Source organism: Eptatretus burgeri, chromosome 9 (assembly GCF_056783735.1).
Source record: "Eptatretus burgeri isolate ZD-2024b chromosome 9, Ebu_testis_v1, whole genome shotgun sequence".
Taxonomy (NCBI): Eukaryota; Metazoa; Chordata; class Myxini; order Myxiniformes; family Myxinidae; genus Eptatretus; species Eptatretus burgeri.
In genome coordinates, this window is record NC_140969.1 from 68162351 (window position 1) to 68180482 (window position 18132).

Here is an 18132-nt window from a genome sequence, read left to right on the forward strand (position 1 = left end):
GACCCGTGATTGGTCCATCGCTCGAGATTGCAGCTGCCCTCCACCAATCGGCTGCCAACACGTCTTGCCGACCGAATCTCAGAGCGCTGGGTGGGGAATGGTTCGGAGGGGGGAAGGAAGAAGAAGAAAACCGCCTCTCGGCACACCACCACTGTATGAACAATAGACAGCCTGCTACACCTCCCGATACACATGTAATGTCCAATTACCGAACAACCTGGCTAAACATGCATTTAAGGGGGGATCTGGGCTAATCCTATATTTAATAAAACACTAAGGGCCATTTCCGCAACAATATTACATGCACAATGTGGTGATCTGAAATAATAAAGTATATAATACAGCATGCTGGATATCATTAATACATATACATATTTTGAAAACCTGACGTGCTGGATAAATTCTGACTGCAGATTTGAAATCTGCGACAGATTTAGCCAAGAACACCTGCATTTCCCTTAGTAGCAGGTGAAAAGTTTTTTTTGTTCCCCAGTATTAGGAATAAAATGGAATATTGAATATAGCAAGCGTTTCTGAATCTAATCAAAATGAGAAATGCGTTTCAACGAGACTCACCATTATTATTAGTGAAAAAGAATATGGAGGAAGAGATTTTGTTTTCATGTAAATTAACCACGGAGCGTACCGCTGCATGCGTGTATCTGCAGCACGTTACATGCATGCATCTGCATGCACCCTGACTACATGCATGCTGCGCTGCCGATTGTGTAATATTGTATCCTCTAGAGGACATTGTTGATGGACGGACGCAGGCAGGCACGCATGCAGGGAGGCCGAGACAGACAGAGCTCCTTTTTTATTTTAAATTACAAAGATGGAAATTTTCAGAATAACATGTAGATAGGCCAAGTGCTCCACCAAAAGGCAACAGTGGATAACACTTGCTAAGCAGTGAAACAGTTATCTGAGCCCATGCATTACAGGAAGCTATGAGTACATTTGTTCATTATTTTCAAAATTTTCCTATAATGATGTGTGCATTCCAGGTATCCATCAACACATCGGTACATCCATTAAGCAAACTGGTCCATACCTGCAGACTACTGTACCTACCAGGTAACTGTGATGAGTACGTGTGAGTAACAACATCCGTCCAACCAGATCCGTCGTGGAAACACCCTGGGTACGTTGACACTCGCTGTAAAATGGAGAACAAGACAGTTCAATGCTAAGTAGCTTTTCACTGGAGATTACAATTTGTGTGATCATGTTTGTGATATTCTCCTGCAACAAATAGACATGAAAATGTGAGGCTGTGAAGTCTATTCGACTTTAAAGTGAAACTAACAAGGAAAGAATGGCCTACTGCAGGGATGGATCCAGGAGGGATAGTCTTTGGTGAGTGGGTGGGGGGGGGTGGTGGAGAGGATGGTGGGCAAGGACAGGTTGCCTGCTATCAGTAACACACAAATGTTTTGTTATGAATACTTATTACTGGAAAAGAACGGGTGGCTTATATTTAGAGGAGGGCCACTTGTGTAATGTAAACAGGAAACCTCACGAGAACAAATGAGATTTTGATGGTCAGTATTACATGTATGAATCACAATAGGTTAACATGCATCAATAGGCTCAAATCTCAGTCATGACTACAAACTGTGGGACTGATTGCTACACAGACAAAATGTACCATAAAAAAAAAAAGATGTCGGCCACACCCGATCTGGAATACTGGCGTGATGGGAAAGTTGTTCATCAGCACATCTACGCCCAAGCGTTTAAGAAGGAGCACACACCCCCAGAGACCCCCTCCCCAACTCCCTCGAATCCGCCGTGGCAATGCTACGACATCAATATTGAAAATCACTATTTAGATAAATAGGTTCACACTGAGAAAGAATTGCAAAAAATAATAATAATAACTGCAACAAGGACTGAAAAAATTAAATGCACTTCAAGAGATCAAACTCACAAATTATCTTTCCAACATACGGAACACATTATTACAGGATAAACGTTCCCTTTCCATCCTTTCATAAGCTCTGGAAAGTACATCCAAGAATAGAAATTTTGTTGCCTTATAAAGTCAAATTGTCCAATTCAAACAGGGAAGCACTTGTTGATGTTGAAGGACTGTTCTTGCAGAAATATCTTCATAAACAAATTAAACTAAAAAGGGCACTCGGTAGAGCGCATACCTCTGCCATGTCATGCCTGATCCACGAGAACATATCGGGCTCAATACATTTTTGAAATATAATTCTATATAATCGTTTTTGGTCCTCTCTCAATGGTGAAGAATCACTTTAAAAGTTAAATAAACCTCATATCCAGATTCAGATCTTCACCAAAATCGAATCAATTTGTCGTTGCAACACACCCAACCTGTCCACCAAGTTTCGTCCAAATCCGTCCACAACTTTTTGAGATATCCTGCTATATATCGTTTTTGGTCCCATCTCTCAATGGTGAAAAATCACTTTAGAAATTATCAGATCCGGATCCGGATTAGGATCTTCACCAAAATCTAATAATTTCTTCCTTGTAACACACCCAACATGTCCACCACGTTTCATCCGGATCCATCCACAACTTTTTGAGATATTCTGCACACAAACAGACAGAAAGGGGTGAAAACATAACCTCCTTCATCTTCGGTGGCGGAGGTAACTGGAATGACACTTGATCTGGGAATGGGCACATCGTCTGGCCTCGCGTGCTCATTCTGAACAAAAATCGTGTTAACTGAACACGCTATTATTATGGTCCACCGCTATCATGTCCCATATACCCGTATCATCCATGCACCCTATTATGTCTCATACATTGCCATTATCCACAGCTTTGTTGATTAATTACATGAGGATATTTAACGACCACTTTTGTGCCCATTAAAGCCAAAATGTGCCCATCAATGAAGGTGAATTTGAAAAAAAATTTCAAACTATATTCCCCATGGCGACTCACTCATATGTATGAAGTTTCACATTGATCTGCCAAGCAGTTCTGGAGAAGATTTTATTTTCAATCTAATATGGCCACCAGACCACATGACCGATGATGTCGTAAAATTAATTATTCACTCACAGTGGGTTGTATATCAGATATATGAAGTTTCAGCTAAGGATTTTGATTCAACCAATTATGGCTGGAATACCACTTCACCAATGACATCACCGTTATCACCTTATATACCCCATTGGGAGTTAACAAATGTCTTGTTTCAATTTTTTTCAAGACAAATGCCAAAAGCGGTTTCGGAGAAAAAGATCGCTTTTTTATTCTTTCTTTAATCCAATATCGCTGCCATATCATGCTCCCTATAATGTCAGTTACCAAGAAAATATTCTCCATGAGAGGTCCCTCCCATGTTTAAAGCTTCACATTGATCGGATAAGCGGTTGTAGAGAAAAAAATTAATTAAACCAAAAATATATAGACGCAGACACATACAGACAGACATTGGTCAGAGGCAGCCTCTGGAAAAGCAGCTCAAAATAAGTTTTAGTTCTGCGACCGAGGTGCTACTTGAACATTTGGAGATCGATAGAAAACTATATGATGGGCTCTGGGTAAAAAGTTCTCCATGAGATATCGGCCAGACATGGGGATATGGGGTGTTAATGTTGACCACCATGGTCCAGAAAGCCACTTTTTGGCATTTCGTCCATTTTCATCGAATTGATGCTCCATGATTACTTATCGTGAAGCTACAAAGCTTAGGTAGCAATCAGATATCAAAACATAATTGCCAAATCAGAAGTATTGAGGTTGCCGGTGCTTTATTTGAAAAATTATCAAAACTAAAACATGGCGATCTAACCAATAACACCAATACCCAAGTAATTCTCGTCGTTTTGAAGTGATCACAGCTTCCTCAATAATGCACACAGACAGATGGAAATACGCTCAGTAGCAGAACCCACTGTGATCCTCTATAGGATGAAGCACCGAGGTCATACATTAATCAATCATCGCGTAACGATGACAGTCATCAGGCACTTCAGCATTGAAGACAGCAATATCAAGTGAGAAAGATAATATTGTTATGGCTTTATAAACTGTATGCCACAATTAAAATGCACACAGCATGTAGACTCTTGGAATAGTTATTTCCATTATGTACGTTAAGCATAGCATCTTCCCTGTTGGGGTTATTATGTACTTAAATGCAATTGATTGGGGAGCCAACGCCCCCTCTCAACCAGTTGGGATAATAGCAACATCAGCACATAATGGCGTGTGCCGTGACTGCTGTCATCACGTAGGGTGTGCGTTGTTTTACTGCCCATGGCTTCTTGGCGTGTGCGAATAACACCAGCGTTCTGGAACCTTCACCGAAGCCATGACTTTAGAAACACATACCGAATTCCCATTTATTGTTAAAAGCCCCACAAAGTCCTTGTTTGTCTATTCGTCTGTATGGACGCTTACCTTGTACTGGAATTTCTTGCCGTCTACCCCTGCACTGTATTTCATTTCACTCATCCCTGTTCATTCCCCTCTACCTGAATACAACCGGTAAACAGACCAGGACACGACCTAGCCCCCCTGCAATAATTGCCCCATGGACATTTTTGGGCATGTGGGGTTTGTCCAGGGTGTATGGGGGTAGGGGTGATTTCCCTGTGTTGGGTACAGAGCTCAGCTTCTGGCAGCGGCCAGGGGGGCCGACTGGGTTGATGTCAGGGCAGGCAGCTGGGTGGCAGGGAGCATCCCCCAGTGGCTGGCATGGGGTCAGCTTGTAAGATCTGGCGTGGCCTGATCGTGGCCTGATCACGGCCCCAAGCCACCTCGGAGGATCTGAGCTGTGCCCGACAAGCTGGTTCTTTCACCCTTACTCACTCACTCTGCCCCTGGTCGTCACTCTCATTCACTCACTCACTCTGCCCCTGGTCGTCGCTCTCACTCACTCTGCCCCTGGTCGTCACTCTCACTCACTCTGCCCCTGGTCGTCACTCTCACTCACTCTGCCCCTGGTCGTCGCTCTCACTCACTCACTCTGCCCCTGGTTGTCACTCTCACTCACTCACTCTGCCCCTGGTTGTCGCTCTCACTCACTCTGCCCCTGGTCGTCACTGTCACTCACTCTGCCCCAAGTCGTCACTCTCACTCACTCTGCCCCAAGTCGTCACTCTCACTCACTCACTCTGCCCCTGGTCGTCGCTCTCGTCTTCCCGGGTCCCAGACGCTTTGGTGCGCAATTCCGACATAGCTCCTGGACCATCAGTTGTGGAGTGCAGTGTCGGGGCTGTTCCGGAGAGCGTCAGGGAGAGCAGTATTAAAATGGGGAGAGCGACGGTTCCACGTACCGGTAGGTTGAGGCCACCCTGCCCCTCCCAATTGTCTCCCGTGTGTGTATCTGATGGGTACTCGTCGTGTTATCCGGTAGGTAAGGAATAGGTTAAGCTCAGTCTGCGACTTGTGCATTTTCTTCCCTTTTTGTAAATACACACCTTAATTGCCTTTCCCCTTTTCCTGCCCCGGTTGCCCTTTGACACCATTAAAGTCCTCGAGTTCCCGTCCCTCCTTCACCATAACCCACATTGCTTATTGCAAATAAATTATTCTTGTTGAATTGCATTTCCAATCTGCCCGTGGTTGTCCTTTCTTCCATTGGTCCAGCAATATCCGCACGTATATTAGCCGGGAGATTACAATTCCCCAACGGATTGGCTCTCATATCAGTCCGGTGTTGTGCTCGTAGTAAGGTCAGGTCACGTTAATCAATATCCAAGATAATATAAAAGTAGCACAACCGCGAGGGTGCGATTCCTTGATCAGGAGACTGTGTATATCCCAGTTAAACGGTAGTCATACCTAGGACACTGGGTCACGTGGTTCAATTGTTGGCGTTCGCGGTCGATTAGTGACCCGCCGCGACACAGACTTATTTGTGTGTGACGGCCTCGATTCCCGGTGAGTTCGGGAAGAACCAGGGATACCCCGACCCTTGTAGTACCCCCGCGAACCCGGGCCCGCAAAAACATCTGCTTCATTAATGCAAATAGACAACTATAATTGCACACAGTGGTAGAACCTACTTTGATCGTGGAGAAGGTGATGTGTTCAGGTAATATTAGTATTACCTGGGAATGGGAATTGCCCATGCCCAGGTAATACTATAATTTAATGAGACATAATTAAGACTGTAATTATACACGTCTGCACTGAAATAAGTGATATTTGCCGCGTACAAAGTGTTCATAATCTTTGATAATAAAACGCATATACAAGTGCAAATGCTCATGTCAGCAATACCCACTACTAACCACCATTTGGTGAAAGTCATAAAAATATGAATTAGGATGTTAAAATTAGCACGCTTAATAAGTGTAATTGGACACGCTTAAATCACGGATGAAAACGTACTGTACACACATCAAAATGAACATCAGATCATGTACAGAGTGAGATAATCAGCTGGGACAGTGCAGTAATTAGACATTGGATCAGTCAATTACATCAGATTATCATCAATATTGTTGTCCCTGTCAACCCATTTTCAATTAACATTTTGGAGAGTCAGGTCAGGTCATGAACGATGTCCGCCGTGATTCGAGGGTGATGAAAAATCTTTCTTATATACTTACCAAGTTGGAATCGTAAGGCTTTTTAAAACGTTTCATTGCTCATCATCTAACTGTTCATCATCGCCTGCATTACCAATCTCAAAAGTTCGGTCAGTGATGGTCCGAGAACTATTGTGGTAATCCAGAGAACTCAAACATCAGTGCAGGAAAGTTCGGAATTATGGCACGAACATCATCCAGATACGCACTGTGACTGCTTGCAGGCGCAGCTAGCCACATAATCATAATAATCATAATCATAATCAGATCATAATCATCAGTAGCCCAGCTATCTCCATGAGGAGGAACTTGAATAATTGGAGACAGGGAACGACGATGAATACCTAATTTGTATTTGCATCGAAGAAGGTGCTGAGATGGAAAGTGTCTTTGGTGGGGGGAGAGGGGGTGGGGGTAGAACAGCTTCGTTAGATGACGATGCTCAGCAAAATATTCTGTATGTTATCTCATTCAGGTCATTACTGGACTGCTGCCCACACAGTGAACAAACAAACTTTTCTATTGAGGCCTCTAAAGTGCTGCTGGAGTTAAATGAAGAACTCAGGTTAGAGAAAGCCACTTGGTATTCCTCTTTTTCACACATCAGTGTGAAAAAGTCAACGTTTTTCCTTGCCTTTGAACGTGCCCGTGGAATCACGTCCCATAAAGACCAATTAGACTGTTCAAAACCCAATCGCCCAGACTATCTCAAATTATTCCTTCATCAATAACCCGAGCCCGATGAAAAAGAGCAGCTTAGAGGGAATGTCTTTCGATATACTATGGGTGCCACCATGACGCCTTGCCAACGGACTGCCTACAAGCCACCACTTCTCTGATTGGCTAAGAAGAATATCACCAAGTGCTGGAGACTCTTCACTCACCAATTACCACGACTATTCAGAAGGAAAAAGTGAAGAGGTGCTTTGCTTCTGAATCAATATTGGGCCAATATCTCATGGAGAAAAATTAATATGAGCAACGTCGTTGCATATAACAAGTTTTCAAATGCATTGTACACAGCACCTCAACGACGTCACCTCCGTGACGACGTCACAGAATGTCACCTCCGTGAACCTATCTATGGCTTAACATGGGCACTGAAATTAGTCTTGCCCCGAATGGGTTGAGACTAAAGACAAGTCAATAAGAAGATGCATGGTGTTTCCGATAACAGATGTAAAAGGGACATGAATGCTGTGCTTGGTACAATATTAAACAATCATCTCAACGTGGATTGGATATCAAGGATCAAACTCGCTAGTAAAATGCCAGAGCACACCCAGCAAGCTGGAAACCTCTTTTAAAGCCTAACACTTTTCATGCAGAACTAACCTTCTGTATGACAAGGACAGGAAGTCAAAACTTTTTCCTTTTGAAACAGTTTCAGTCAAAAACATGACTTTTATTCCAATGGCACCAATAAATCCACAAACGGAAGTAAAGTGGTGCACCTGCTGTAGAAAGCATAGGAAACCGTCTGTGGCAGATTTCATTGATGCAGGGCCTTTCTTTAACAGTTGAAGGAAAGGGGAACTTGTTGAGCCCCAGCTACACACACACACACACACACACACACACACACACACACACACACACACACACACACACACACACACACACACACACACACACACACACACACACACACACACACACCAAAAACAAAGCCCCTCTGACCCGATAAATGCAACCTTCGTCTCTGGCCTTGATGTCTTCAGCAGGCTACACTCGAGTCTATTAAAGGTCACCAGTAAAGGACAGTGGAGCCGCCGACCATGGTTTCGCCCTTTTTATGGGCTCGTCAGGGTTACATACCACACAATCGTTCTTTTCCCGTGACCATGCAAACCTAGTCAGTTTAATATTGTATTACACCTCCGAACTAGATGGAGCAGTGAGGCACAGAAAGCGTCCCATTACAACCGAAGCTGCATGATGTGTGTGCAGCAATGACTGTCTGCCACATGAGCACATTGCCTCTTCCTCACTGCTATTCAACCAGTTGGTGGGATTATGGTCAGGCATTATAATAATCCAAAACAAAGCCCTTTCACACACACACACACACACACACACACACACACACACACACACACACACACACACACACACACACACACACACACACACACACACACACACACACACACACACACACACCTTTTCAAAAAAAAAAAATGAGAATCTATTTCCAAAATATCGTACATTAATCATTGTTCTGGATTTAGTGTTGCCACTGCTGCAACTGGTTCCTTGAACTTACCGGTACCGCCCTGCTTTTTTCACAGCCTCATAAGTATCTTTTCCATCCACGGTAAGCGTAACATCATCTGTCAAATTGAAATAAAATGTTTCCAAAATCAATACTTGCTCAATGTAAAACGAGCTTTGCAAGTTTGAGGTTTGTTCTCAATCAATTAACCAACGGGTTAAATTCAACTTGTGATCAGTTGTTATGACATCTATCCTGCCCATAAGACCTTGTTGAACAAACTGACCTCCATGGACACAGAACTGACAGCCATGGTAGTCAAGCGTGTCGATGGTGGTGACGTATGGAGCACCCTCGACAACTTCATCCACCCATTTGATAGCCTTCACCATGCGGTAACGCTCACTCTCAGTAAACACCGGTGGACCTTTGTGCCGCGTGATCTCCTCTGATGTACGAGATCAATACCAGCAAGATGATCAATACAGAGGGGAAAAAAAAGAAAAATTAAAACCCTTTAAACATGTCTGATAATTATTTATGGTGTGTGTGTGTGTGTGTGTGTGTGTGTGTGTGTGTGTGTGTGTGTGTGTGTGTGTGTGTGTGTGTGTGTGTGTGTGTGTGTGTGTGTGTGTGTGTGTGTGTGTGTGTGTGTGTGTGTGTGTGTGTGTGTGTGTGTGATAATGGTGGAGACATAACATGGCAGTTATACAAGTACACATGATGCAGAAAGAACAATGGTTTCAATCATAGTCCTCAAACGACTGTTTCACAGGCCAAGATACCATCATGACACTTATCAAGATCAAAAACGTTAATAATTATTTGTATAACAATTTGGGGTCTCCTGTTTGGCATTCCCATGTGAGCTCTGAGCTCATGGTGCCAGGATCCCAAGTCCATTCCCACGTACTGCACCGTGTTGATATTACCCACCAATGTCCTTGGAAAGTTAAAAGTACACCGATGTTTCCAAATGCATTTGCCTTGCATCTGATATTATGTACATGATCCTGCTTGAACCGTCGGGAAAGAAAAAAAAAAAGCAATTTTGTTTGAAGGACAAAACAATTCATGTGGTAATAATTCGATCAAACAAATGAAAGTGCCGGTAGATCATTTTACCATCCGTGTGGACCCCGACAACCAAAACGTCCCCCATTGCCTTGGCTTGGCGGAGCTGATTGGCATGGCCGAAGTGCACCATGTCATAACTAGAAAAGATAAACAGGAGGAATGCAATAGCAATTATTAATCAAATTGTGAGGGCACGACGAACTGCAACTTAAAAAGGTTTACATTTTGTTTCCTGATGGGAATGATCTGCATACGGACCTGAACCAAAATCTCATCGGCTTGTTCTTGTCACCCACCAAACATTATCATAATCCGTCCATAACTTTTTAAAAATATAATCGTATCCTTATCCAGATTTGGATCTTCCGTATTTGATGCAAATTCTCAATGTCGATATGTATTGTGTAGCACCGCTCTGTCAGAAAGTGTATTACAAGTCCCAGAAGTGTATAGTATTATAACAGTAAATCTCTGTATGAAAACATTATAGAATCGAAAAGTACTTGGCCGATTTACTCACCTGCTCTGCATTTTATACACTCCTTAAGTGCTGGACGAACTGCATTGAAACTTGGTGGTTGTACTCTGGGTGTACTGGAAATGTTCTATGAAGTTGAGTCATAACTAGTTGTTTAAGTGTCATTACTAGTTCCAATTTAAGCTGAAAGTGATCATTGGTCACTTTCAACTTAAAAGTTGCCCTCCCATCAGGAGTGTTTCAAAAAGTAATAATATTACTGCAAGCAGAATGCCTATTAAATAATTAATAACCAAGATGGCTAATCATCTTTAGTAAATGGCCCTGTAAGCAAAATACTGTAACTGGTGAGCCATTGCTTTTAGAACTACCTTTTGGCTGTAATCTCTTGCCACCACCTTCTTCTTCTTCTTCTTCTTCTTCCATCAATCCAAACAGTTCGGAGTCGGCCACTTGGATTCACCTTCACCATTCCCCTCTGTTCTCAGCATCTTCCAACAGGACATTCCCATCATGATCCCAACAATCTTCTCTGGCATGCCCTTCTTCCTCAAACACCACTTCTCTTGGTATCCTATTATATCTGTTTTGTAGATCCACGAATGCCCAGTACAGTTTATTTCCTTCCAGCATCTTTTGCTGAATCTGTGTCAGCATGAAATTCACATCCACAGTTTCCCTTCCTTGCATGAATCCATACTGTACACCTCATCTATCCACAGAATCTCCCTTAGCCTTCGGTCTCCAATCCTCTCCTAATATATTCATAGCATGTCTGATCAACTTGATCACTCTGTAATTTCCAAACTAAAGATGTCCCTTTTCTGTTTCAAAATTGGTATTGTTATGCTCTCTTCCAATTATCTGGTGTCTTCACACTTTCCGAACCACCTCGAACTTACACTTACCTCGATCAGTTATTCGCAGCTTCACCAACGTCTTCCTAGCACCTTCTTGCTAACACATCCCATGCCCTAAAAAGGTACAAATCATGTGACATTACAGTGTCGTTGTGAATCGGCAGACTTCAGTGCCTCCCACCTTTCTTGGCTTCACGTTGTGGTAACTAAGGCATTTCAGATCATTGGCATCTCCTGCGATGAAGTTGGGTCTTTGAGCCTCTCACTCTCACCACAGGCTGGTCGGTGGTCTTTCTGTCTTCTACCGTCTCCTATCCAGCCTCGCCCCCCTGCTCTCTCTGCGATTTGTCCCCACCACATTTCCGCAGGGCACTCAAGGTCCGCCAACAACCCACTTCTGGTAAAACTACCAAAATCACGAATCACTGCTCACCTTCACTCTTTCATTCCTCTTTTTCCCACCTTTGGAATAAACTTCCTCACTCTATTCAATCCCTTTCTTCCCTCCAGGTCTTCAAAACAGCTGTTCACCACCACACCTCTTATCATCCCCCATCCAAATCCTCGATCTTTTCTACCCCCGATAATCCACCCAAGCCCACCTCCTTCAAATTCCCTGCTTTCCTTCCTGAAAGTCCCTGTAATGTCCATCATGTATTTCCCATGTTCCCCACCCCATCCCTCTCCCTTCCACAGATCTCCTAATGTCTCTTTTCCCCACTGTTTTGTCCTTCCCACTCCCGCTCCTCTTGTCTCATGCCCCCGTTGCTGTACATTGTGTGTTAGCTCTCATACGAGCCTCAACACGGTATACAAAAAAAAAAAGGTATGAATGTCACATCAGTCTGGGAGGTCGGCGGTTTGATTCCGACCCTGGCAGAGTGATACCAGACTTCATAAATGGTACGTGCAACTACGGGTGTTTGTTTTCATCAGCAATTGTTAGACGAATGTTACAGACAACATGGTTAACAGGAATACAAACAGGCCGAGACAAGGAAGAAGCTATGCCAACGGCTTGTGAAGAACATGACGTGCATATTGAATTTGTGGGTTTTATTACATATTAGTTGGTGCGTTCATAGATGGTGCCCATATGCAAATTAATGCTTATATTAACCATGAACAAAAGCTGATACTGCTCAAACAGGACAGCTAGCTTAATATCTCTTGGGATAAAAGTGCAGGGTCTGAGACCTCTGTGTTTGCAACATCAGAGTGGCAGTTAGAAGCCAAGTTTTACATAGACAAGGATTTGAACCTGGATATCTCATGATGAATTTTCCAGACAGGCAATGTGCAGTACTGTGAAAAAAGGAGATTTGGGCCTTTCGCCTTTAAAATACGGAACTCCATTGATCAATCGGAACAGCAATACACAACTAGAAGGGCACTCGGTAGAGCACGTACCTCCACCACGTAATGCCTGATCCACGAGAACGTTTCGGGCCCAAACCATTTTTGAGATATCGTGCTGCAGTACATATCATTTTTGGCCCTATCTCTCAATAGTGAAGACTCACTAAAAAAAATTTGAGTAGTCGGATCCGGATCGTCACCAAAATCGAATCAGTTTGTCCTTGTCAAACACTCAACCTACCCACCAAAATTTCATCCGAATCCGTCCACAACTTTTTGAAATATTCTGTACACAGACAGACAGACAGAGACAAAAAGGCATGAAAACATCACCTCCTTCACCTTCGGTGGCGGAGGTAATAACTAGATACCTGCGATCATAAAGTGATTGCTAAGGGTAAGCCTCCCATGGCTTACCCTTTCCCCATGATCCAATGATGGCATATTTTATTCGGACTGCCATATGACCACGACCTTCAACATTTCAGGATATAGTGTAAATTAAGAACACGCGTCCCCATCTACAATCTATCCATAAAACTCAACATCATTCAAGATACTGTATCATCAAAAAGTAAGTCAAGGACGCTAATGAAACATCAGGTGGACAACTTCAGTGCAGGGACACTATTGTGATGAAAGAACATCTTGGAATGCCAAGTGGTGTTTGACATTCTGCATTGACAAAATAGTGTTTGCTTTGTTTTCAGACCGCAATTTGACCTTGACCTTTAACTCGGAGAGGTACGATGTAGACGTTGCGTAGATGCGCCTTCTTCTAGGATCTAGGCTATCGAGGAAGGGCAATTTCATTCTGATAGGACACACCTACGTCAGTCAAGTTATGATGAAAATGTTAAAATGTCTGTAATTAGCTGATGACCTTAAAAATATGTCAATAGCGCTCGCATACCTTCTATTCACATGATTGATGCAAAATGACATTCCGAAAGCCCCCCCCCCCCGCCCCCTTGGGGTGGGGGGTAGAGGAGCAGCTCAGAAATTGAAACACATTGGAAGTTGAGAGTGTTGGGAATGCAAGAATAATCTTTTATTCTCTAAATGGTGGTTTAGTACTCCTAATAGCCTGGTGTTGGCTTGGGATCCTAGGGTCCTGAGTTCAAACCACGTTAGGCCGCTGATTTAATATCAGGTGGGGTTTACTCAGCCTGTCATCCTTCCGAGGTCGGCAAAATGAGTACCAGTGTACTGGTAAGGGGGACACTGCATCAGCGGCATAGCCTCGTCCCAACCAATGATGCAACCAGCAGCCACAGGCTGCACTCGATAGAGAGAGTACTCCTAGTGGTTTAAGGAGCTGTGTTACCATTAAAAATGTGTCGGTGTCCATTGTAGAAACAAACCTTACAACAGGTGTAAACTGACCCAACCCTAATGGTATATCATATAGGATGATATCCCTATCATATAGGATGAGGATTCATTAAAACGAAACCATTCAGGTGAATGTGAGTTTTCTGAACATCAAGAGGTCTTGGCTGGAAAACTCTTCAAGTGATACAGGATAGCAAGGAAATGAGTCAAAGCACAACCTATCAAGTGTACCTCTAACTTATTTACAACTTCATGTGAAGTGCACTCAGTCACTCATTCCTGGCAAGGCTCGGAAAGCAAAATAATTCAACAAATCTGGCACAAAACCGGAAGTTTGCTCCAGTCACCCAAACATGAAATACTTTAATTTTAATTTAAAATACCTTGCTGTCATGACCTGAGTCACCCAACCTATCCACATCAATCTCTTCCTCATTGAACACTCCTCCTCCTCATCCGACTCTTCCCTCCCATCTTACACATGGTTCACATCAATGGCCTATGGTTGTGAATAGAGAACCACAAATCCATATGGGCCATGACACTTAAACAAGTTTGAGCTAATCAAATTAAAAACTTTTTAAAAAAAGGATGCTTATGCAATTACCTCTCGAAAGTCAGGACCGCAGTGGTGGCGCGGTGGCAGCAAGCGCTTGCATAGACACCACCACCACCACCACTCCACCTCCGGACGTTCTACCTGCAGCTCTCCTATGTGCAAGCCAGTACGCTAAGAGATGCACAGTAAGATGTGACATCTCACATGTTGCAGGACATGAGTGACAAGATCTGCTTGTACTCATCACACTGTCTGTTCTCAGCAATGAGCGTCGACATGTATGTCAGCTTGTGAATGGTCCTTTATGGTCCAAATGGTGAAAGCAACCATCTATTTATCCCGTACGCACAGCCAGGGGTGTGCTGAGGGACGGGGGGGGGGGGTATGGCAGTGAAAGTGGGGGAAAAAAGAAACAAAAAAACCCACAATCCTGGCGTACATGATACACTGTCCCCAAGATACAGCAATCGGACAAAGCAAAAGGGAATGATTAATTATTATCGGCATCAATTGACGCATCACAGACACATTGTCGGGGGGGGGGGGGAGGGGTGAGAAATAGAATGATGGAGACTTCGTGGGGGGGTGGAAATAGAACAACAGAGACTTCGTGGGGGGGTGGAAATAGAACAACAGAGACTTCGTGGGGGGGGGGTGGAAATAGAACAACAGACTTCATGGGGGGGTGGAAATAGAACAACAGAGACTTCGTGGGGGGAGGGGTGGAAATAGAACGACAGAGACTTTGTGGGGGGGTGGAAATAGAACGACAGAGACTTCGTGGGGGGGTGGAAATAGAACAGAGACTTCGTGGGGGGTGGAAATAGAACAGAGACTTCGTGGGGGGGTGGAAATAGAACAGAGACTTCGTGGGGGGTGGGGTGGAAATAGAACAGAGACTTCGTGGGGGGTGGGGTGGAAATAGAACAGAGACTTCGTGGGGGGTGGGGTGGAAATAGAACAGAGACTTCGTGGGGGTGGGGTGGAAATAGAACAGAGACTTCGTGGGGGGGGGGTGGAAATAGAATGACGGAGACTTCGTGGGGGGGGGTAGAAATAGAATGACGGAGACTTCGTGGGGGGGGTAGAAATAGAATGACAGAGACTTCGTGGGGGGGTGGAAATAGAACGACAGAGACTTCTTGGGGGGGGGTGGAAATAGAACGACAGAGACTTCTTGGGGGGGGGTGGAAATAGAATGACGGAGACTTCGTGGGGGGGGGTAGAAATAGAATGACGGAGACTTCGTGGCGGGGGGTGGAAATAGAATGACGGAGACTTCGTGGGGGGTGGAAATAGAATGACGGAGACTTCGTGGCGGGGGGGGTGGAAATAGAATGACGGAGACTTCGTGGGGGGTTAGAAATAGAATGACGGAGACTTCGTGGGGGGGTAGAAATAGAATGACGGAGACTTTGTGGGGGGTGGAAATAGAACAGAGACTTCGTGGCGGGGGGTGGAAATAGAATGACGGAGGCTTCGTGGGGGGGGTGGAAATAGAATGACGGAGACTTCGTGGGGGGGGGTAGAAATAGAATGACGGAGACTTCGTGGGGGGGGTAGAAATAGAATGACGGAGACTTCGTGGGGGGGTGGAAATAGAACGACAGAGACTTCGTGGGGGGTGGAAATAGAACGACAGAGACTTCGTGGGGGGGTGGAAATAGAACGACAGAGACTTCTTGGGGGGTGGAAATAGAACGACAGAGACTTCGTGGGGGGTGGAAATAGAATGACGGAGACTTCGTGGGGGGGGGATAGAAATAGAATGATGGAGACTTCGTGGGGGGGGGTAGAAATAGAATGACGGAGACTTCGTGGCGGGGGGTGGAAATAGAATGACGGAGACTTCGTGGGGGGTGGAAATAGAATGACGGAGACTTCGTGGCGGGGGGTGGAAATAGAATGACGGAGACTTCGTGGGGGGGTAGAAATAGAATGACAGAGACTTCGTGGGGGGTAGAAATAGAACGACGGAGACTTCATGGGGGGGAGGGTAGAAATAGAATGACGGAGACTTCGTGGGGGAGGGTAGAAATAGAATGACGGAGACTTCGTGGGGGGGTGGAAATAGAATGACGGAGACTTCGTGGCGGGGGGGGGTGGAAATAGAATGACGGAGACTTCGTGGGGGGTAGAAATAGAATGACAGAGACTTCGTGGGGGGGTAGAAATAGAACGACGGAGACTTCATGGGGGGAGGGTAGAAATAGAATGACGGAGACTTCGTGGGGGGAGGGTAGAAATAGAATGACGGAGACTTCGTGGGGGGGGGTAGAAATAGAATGACGGAGACTTCGTGGGGGAGGGTAGAAATAGAATGACGGAGACTTCGTGGGGGGTAGAAATAGAATGACGGAGACTTCGTGGGGGCGGGGTAGAAATAGAATGACGGAGACTTCGTGGGGGCGAGGGTAGAAATAGAATGACGGAGACTTCGTGGGGGAGGGTAGAAATAGAATGACGGAGACTTCGTGGCGGGGTGGTGGAAATAGAACGACAGAGACTTCTTGGGGGGTGGAAATAGAACGACAGAGACTTCGTGGGGGGTGGAAATAGAATGACGGAGACTTCGTGGGGGGGGTAGAAATAGAACGACGGAGACTTCGTGGGGCGGGGTAGAAATAGAATGACGGAGACTTCGTGGCGGGGTGGTGGAAATAGAACGACAGAGACTTCTTGGGGGGTGGAAATAGAACGACAGAGACTTCGTGGGGGGGGGTGGAAATAGAATGACGGAGACTTCGTGGGGGGGGGGTAGAAATAGAACGACGGAGACTTCGTGGCGGGGTGGTGGAAATAGAACGACAGAGACTTCTTGGGGGGGGTGGAAATAGAATGACGGAGACTTCGTGGGGGGGGGGGTGGAAATATGACAAAGGCTTTGTGGGGGGGAAGGGATGGAGCAGGTGATGGATGGGCAGAGCGGTATAACGACAGATATTTTGTGTGTGATTATCACATTTACATTTATACCACGATGTAAATCATAAAGCGATAATGTTAGAGAATTCGCCAATTAAAAGATGCCGTCCGAGCCGCGACCCGCTCTCACCAGCCGTCACACCAGACCCGGACGGAGCCGTCCAGCTGGCCGCCATTTCGCTCGCTGACTCGATCCATAAAACCTGAATTAACCCAACGAAATGAAAATTGACAACAGCTGAAGAAAAAGTTAAATCGACAAATCTATTCTCCGACCACGAATGCCGCACCCCCGGAAGGTCGTACCAAGTCACGTCATTACGCGCGAAGGAATAATTAGTCTTTCTCCTGTTATTCCTTCGTGTTTATCGCGTAAACGTGATTTAAATTATATATATATTTATTTATTTATTTTCTTGTGTGAAGGTTGGAACGTCCGATCTAAATGTGGGAGGTCGGTGGTTAGAATCCCGACCGAGGGACACCAAGGAGTTTAAAAATACGACGCTGCTCCCTTTCTTGACTCTAAATCAGCATTTAAAACGAGAGAGCACGGAGAAACAACCATAGGTTGGTAACAATGGCGTGGCCCTTCATTCGCTCCCACATCGATGTTACTTCTCAGGAAACTCACATGATCATAGTTTTCCAACTCGAGCGCTTTTGGCGGGAATCTTTCGTTTTTTGTCCACTGTACGTGAACAGGACACCGATTTTATTGCTCACAATAATCTCATCGAGGTTTTTCATGGATTTTCATGTTGTGACGAATTCATCAGGAAAAAATGGTT

At 44.8% G+C, this 18132-nt stretch overlaps 2 protein-coding genes across 4 annotated transcripts in view; one reads left to right on the forward strand and one right to left on the reverse strand.

Annotated features, from left to right (window-relative positions):
- The window catches only part of LOC147020287 (uncharacterized), a 31879-nt gene extending 23184 nt beyond the window's left edge, over nt 1-8695 (forward strand). Inside the window, exon 2 of the mRNA XM_085895543.1 lies at nt 1008-8695. The gene's annotated coding sequence lies outside the window, so the exon portion shown is untranslated. The remainder of the gene's footprint in view (nt 1-1007) is intronic.
- The window catches only part of PCYT2 (phosphate cytidylyltransferase 2, ethanolamine), a 46389-nt gene extending 28723 nt beyond the window's left edge, over nt 1-17666 (reverse strand). For all 3 annotated transcript variants that reach the window (XM_085895546.1, XM_085895545.1, XM_085895547.1), the window contains exons 1-5: nt 17472-17666; nt 9874-9962; nt 9035-9196; nt 8800-8866; nt 1075-1159 (exon numbers count right to left, since the gene is read on the reverse strand). In XM_085895546.1, coding sequence (XP_085751672.1) covers nt 1075-1159; nt 8800-8866; nt 9035-9196; nt 9874-9962; nt 17472-17539 — 471 coding nt within the window. In that variant the 5' untranslated portion in view covers nt 17540-17666. The remainder of the gene's footprint in view (nt 1-1074; nt 1160-8799; nt 8867-9034; nt 9197-9873; nt 9963-17471) is intronic.
- Nucleotides 17667-18132: the final 466 nt, after the last annotated feature.